This window comes from Papaver somniferum, chromosome 9 (assembly GCF_003573695.1).
Source record: "Papaver somniferum cultivar HN1 chromosome 9, ASM357369v1, whole genome shotgun sequence".
Lineage (NCBI taxonomy): Eukaryota > Viridiplantae > Streptophyta > Magnoliopsida > Ranunculales > Papaveraceae > Papaver > Papaver somniferum.
This window is the reverse complement of record NC_039366.1, coordinates 38,805,706-38,811,050: the sequence shown is the minus strand read 5'-3', so window position 1 is coordinate 38,811,050 and position 5,345 is coordinate 38,805,706. Positions and strand designations below refer to the sequence as shown.

Sequence of the window (5,345 nt, the reverse complement as noted above, 5' to 3'; positions counted from 1 at the left end):
AATTTGATGAACGAAACCCAAATGAATCCAAGTCCAAAAGTTCATTCTTTAACTGGTGGCTATTTGGATTATCTGTTGGATCGTGCAGTTCTCACTTGGTATGAACTATGTCCAAGATAATTTGGGATGGTATAGAGCATTTGGAATATCAACCATTTTAATGAGCATAGCGCTAATTGTAATCATGTTTGGAGCTCGATCTTACCGCTATAATCTGGAAAATGACCCGGATAAAGTAAACCCGTTGGAAGGGTTAACTAACGGTTTAGTTGGCGCGGTCAAGAATTGTACAACCAGCTCTCATCACTGGAAATCTCCATGCAAGTGGAGCCAACTACTAGCAATACAACAGCGCAATTGGTTCCGGTATGGATTGTATGCTTGACATATCCGATAGTGCACTCTCAAGTTATTACTTTCTTTGTGGAGCAAAGCAGCACTATGGACAGGTCGATAGGATCAGACTTTCAGATACCCGCAGCTTCAATTCAAATATTTCTCACCGTATCCATTATTCTGTTTGCGGCAACATACGACTGGATCTTTGTTCCACTTATTCAAGCTTTTACTGGCAAATCTAACACTATTACTTCACTTCAGAAAATTGGTGGTGGCATATTTGTTTCTTCCATAAAATGGTTGTAGCAGCTATAGTGGAGAACAAAAGGCTTAAAATTGCTCAAGAGTTTGATTTGATTTATGATCCAAAAGCAACGGTTCCTATGGTTTATCTGGTGGTTGATTCCACAATACATCTTGTCCGGTCTCGCCCTTGTACTCACCGAAGTCGGTTTACAGGAGTTCTTTTATGACCAAGTTCCCAAAGAGCGAAGGAATCTGGGTTTTTTCCTGTACTCAACCATATTTGCATAGGAGATGTCTTCGGTGTCTTTCTTATATTTGTCATTCAGAAGGCAAGCAGTGCAGGCGGTCAGCACGGATGGCTAGCAAACAACATGAATGAAGCGCGTTTAGACTATTTCTACTGGTTTCTAGCTGGACTTAGTGTAGTAGAGCTGGTTGCATTCCTATGTTTCTCAAAATCATCTGTGTACAAGCAATGGAGCTCCAATGTAATGGTAGACTGAGTAAGGGGAACATATATATGATAATTAATTAAGAATAGTAGTCGATATCATTATGTAATGCAATTGAGCAGACTTTGACTTTTAGTTTCTAGTTGTAATTTATCTCTATTATAGAAAACCCAACAGTTGCAAACTTGCAATAGAATTCCATAAGTTTTTAGTAAATCAGTTTTTGGTCTTCTTTATATCTTGGGAACCCAAAGCACTAATAAATGGCACTCTTCTTTATGAGTGAATTAATTAAATAAGAGCAGTCAAAATACCTTGAATGTCGAGTTATGTTAGGGTTATTATTCTGTATTCTCTGAACCCTGAAATCTATTTAAAGGGGAAGTTACCAGCTCATATTCTTCATTCTTCTTCTTACTATTACTTTATCAAAATGAGTTCCGGTGAAAACTGTTGAGTGTGAATCCAGACTTCATGTTTGATGCAGAGATATTATATGATCCTAGCAAAGCACAATCAGAATTTGATTTCTTGCAACTTCAAGAAAAAGTAGTTGAAATTGAGAAACGCATGAATGAAAAAGTTCAAAAAAAAGTTGCTGAAATTGATAACTGCATGAACGAAAAAGTGCAAGAACTGCAAGTTCTTCAACTTGGAATTGAGAACTTGAAACTAGAAATCCATTCTGTAAAGGAGGCAAACAAACTACTTGAGGAACAAGTAGGACGCTGAAAGCAAAATTCATTGGTGGTAATAATGGCGGCCGTGATGGTAGTACTAATGACAGTGAAAAACAACATGAAGTGAAGGAAGAGAGAGAATGAACTTGGTGCCATGGCGCCCTTTAAAAAGCCCCCAGCCAAAAAGAAAACTGGCGGAACGGCTCCTTCTGAAGCTCAAGAGCTTCGCAGGAGTACAAGGGAGAGGAAGAAACCCGAAATATATCTCGGTCATTGATTTGAAGCTGTCGAGTCTAATGCTTAGTTTGTCCTGAGTAAGTATTATTTAGAAGTTTGAAAGTCGGTTTGTCTAGTTGTTAGTAAGTCTCTACTTAATTAATTTCTACTCTAAATCTTTTAAGTTATCTTAGTTTGTCAAGATTTTAAGGGATTGGTTGTCTAATGATGTAACAAAGGTTTTCGTGGAGTAATTTTGTAAGCCTTTCTTTATGAATGAAAAAATGAAGTCTTAAGTCATATAACATTCTTGCTGCAACAATCAAAATGTTAAATGATCAAATTTCTGAGACCTTTCCTCCGCATATATAAAGTTGAACCTAAGATATGTGCACTAACTATACATAAAGAATCTGTGCTAAAAAAATTGTTTCTTCTTCTTTCATGTTTGCCTTTACATGTTGTGCACCCCTTCCGGATACAAATTTGATGCAAACTAGACTGATGAGTATTGACTAGAATTTAGGGATTGTTTTGACTTCTCGACATGTAGTCCAGAAATTCGCAGGAAACCTGTTTAAGACCTAGAAGTTACCTTTAATTTAAGTCGGAAAGTCAAAAATTCAATAATTAGTTTGGAAATACAATTTCAGAAAACTTTATTTAAACTATCTTTGGATAATCAATTAGGATATCCGTAAGACAGTGTCACCCAAGTTCAGTTTAGGAATCTAACGGTGGGTATATTTTTGGAATTTGCTGGATTGATAATTATTGTAAGCGGTATGAACGAATCCCATATTATAAATAGAGAGTATCATGTAACAAAACTACTATCGCTTGGAGGAAAAAGAACAAAAAAATAAAGAAAAAAAGTTGCTGTGATGTCAAAGTTCGGAGAAAAAGAAGAAGATACTGTCTCGTTGTCCTCTCTTAGTGAAGTTTATTCTGAAGATGAGTATATCGAACAGGAATACAAGCAATACGAAGAGTATTTCGAACCTAATAATAGTTGATGTGATGATAAAGAATTATGTGAAGGTTGTGTGAAGATTCGCGAAGAATCAGGCAGGATTTAATCAAGAGCTTTAATATACAAATTACAGAGAAACAACAATGGATAGCTTCATGGCAGGAAAATAACGGAAGTGATGCATGGAGGAGGAGAAACAAATCTGAAGAAGAAGATTACTGGCCATCGTGACAAACGCCGTTATCCTTACAAGAGAATTTGCGAAGAAAGTGCGGAGGTGTCATTACGTGATGTCAAGGAACAAGAAGTGAAATCAAACTATTAATTGAAATTGTGAAGGAAACTAGGAGCATGGGCATGCAATTTGAAATTGGTGCAGAGGAGACGTCTTCTAATAAAGCTGCATATTATCTGGCAAAGCATTTCAAAAACAAATGCGAGGTGAACCCTAGCGAGTTTCCTCCAGCACTTAGTGAAATTATTTGGGAAGATGCATATGGTGGTCAAATGAGGTACTCCGAGTCTGAATGGCTACAGGCATATAAAGAACAGATCTGGAAAGAGAAGGGCTAATTGATTGGAGTACTTTGTAAACCTTTCTTTATGATGAAAACCTAAGTTTTTAGCAAGTCATAACATTTTGTTTATTCAGAGAAAAAATTCACGTTAATATATATTTTTTTTGGGTAAGTAATAACCAGAGAAACTTCTTATTTACCAAAAGCTGATCTGCTTAATTTCAAGACATTACTGACTGATCATTCTCATAAGCTGCCACATGCTAAAAAATCACTTGAAAACAAAGTTGCAACAATCATAAACTGGCCTCTGAGGTATAGGATCCGTCAGTGTTTCAGAAAAACAAAGTTACTCTCATAGCTGTTGTTGCTCTCGACATTCCATTCCTGCAAAGTGTTATCCTACATTTTTATCTATCAGTGCACTAGTCTTCAGCAGATCAACTAATAATGATGGACAACTTTTCTCAAGATATGCAAACCCATCAGACTTCATAATTTCTGCAGGTAAAACATATGGGTAAGAAAATAAAATGTCGACTTGAAATTGATAGTGAAATATAACACTCACCTTCTAAATTTTCGGGTTTAGCTGCGAACTTTAGACAAGCAGTTTTCAGTTGCAGGCATTGGTGTTGTTCTTCTAGGGCCAGTGTTGTTGCCACGGTATTTGTGGTTATTTCTTCACATAATTTTGCCTCACACATGAGTCTCAATCGATCAAGATCGAAGCGATCTACTGCATCTAACAGATGTTGCATGATCGTAATTGAAGTGCAAAGAGAATCTGAATCAGAAAGTTCACGTGGCTCGGGAAGTTCATCCGAGTACAAATATAACATGGCCTGCAACACATATATAATTTATAAGGTAGAAGGACTAGTAAATATATACATAGAGGTAACACATATATACTATTATATTTTTGAATGTAAAGCATGCTAACAAAATAATGAATTGTCAAAAGTTCTACCTCAAAAGCAAACGGATCAAACTCTTCAATGACTATTATTTCCATATCTGGATTACCCGTGTTTAATCAAAAAACTGAGTTCTAAATACGGGAGATCGAGCTGCAAGAATCGACTTATGAGCTCTGAAGAATTCATTGCCAACCTGAAACGTAACGTCAGAACCAATTTCAGATTCAAGCAAATCCTTGAGATTCTGAATCATATCCGATGGAGGTACAGGAATAATATCATGTTTACCCTCTTGGATATTAGTTTGCGCTGTTTCAAAACGATCATGCACTACTTCTACTGTACAATGAATGCTAAGACAATCGTTCTTGAGATAACTTGACGTCTCCAACTCCGACCTCTTCATACAATGCGGAAATCCCCTGAAAATAATCCGTACGTTAAATAAATTAAAAAAAGGAAGAAGTTGGGAGTGAATTATATCAGTTTGATTCACCATCTCCACTAATTCAACCGATTCCTAAATAATTTGAAATCACTAGTCTTTGATTCTAGTTTCTAAACAACTTAATCAAATTACCCATAAATTAAACAGCAAAGAATTCAATATAATTCAAGAACCATAGGAATCGGAAAACACGTACGTACCATGTGAATCCTTCTCCCGTACACGTTTTTGGAGATTTAAGACGAAGACTATGAATCTCTTTTCGGGTTTGGTCCAGTAATTTAAATTCAAACAATACCCTTACTTTTCGGTCATTGACTTGAAGCTATCATAGTCTAATCCTTATGTGTGTCGTAAGTAAGTCTTATTTTGAAGTTTGAAAGTCGGTTTAAGTCTCTACTTGGTTATATTTCTACTCTAAATATTTTAAGTTATCTAAGTTTTTGTAATTTATCTTTAGTTATCGAATGATGCAAGGGCTAGTTTTGTGTATCTCGAAGAATCAAATTGCTAAGACCTGTCCTCTCTGCGTGTATATAGATTTGAAGTT

The 5,345-nt window shown here is 36.1% G+C and overlaps 1 protein-coding gene across 1 annotated transcript; it reads right to left on the bottom strand.

Moving 5' to 3' along the window:
* Positions 1-3,645: 3,645 nt before the first annotated feature.
* On the bottom strand, positions 3,646-4,753 carry LOC113311828 (BTB/POZ and MATH domain-containing protein 3-like). The gene is made up of 4 exons (XM_026560628.1): positions 4,487-4,753; positions 3,996-4,269; positions 3,831-3,925; positions 3,646-3,687 (listed from the first exon to the last, which is right to left on the bottom strand). The coding sequence occupies exons 1-4, from the start codon at positions 4,751-4,753 to the stop codon at positions 3,646-3,648; spliced, it is 678 nt and encodes a 225-aa protein (XP_026416413.1).
* Between the last annotated feature and the right edge of the window lie 592 nt (positions 4,754-5,345).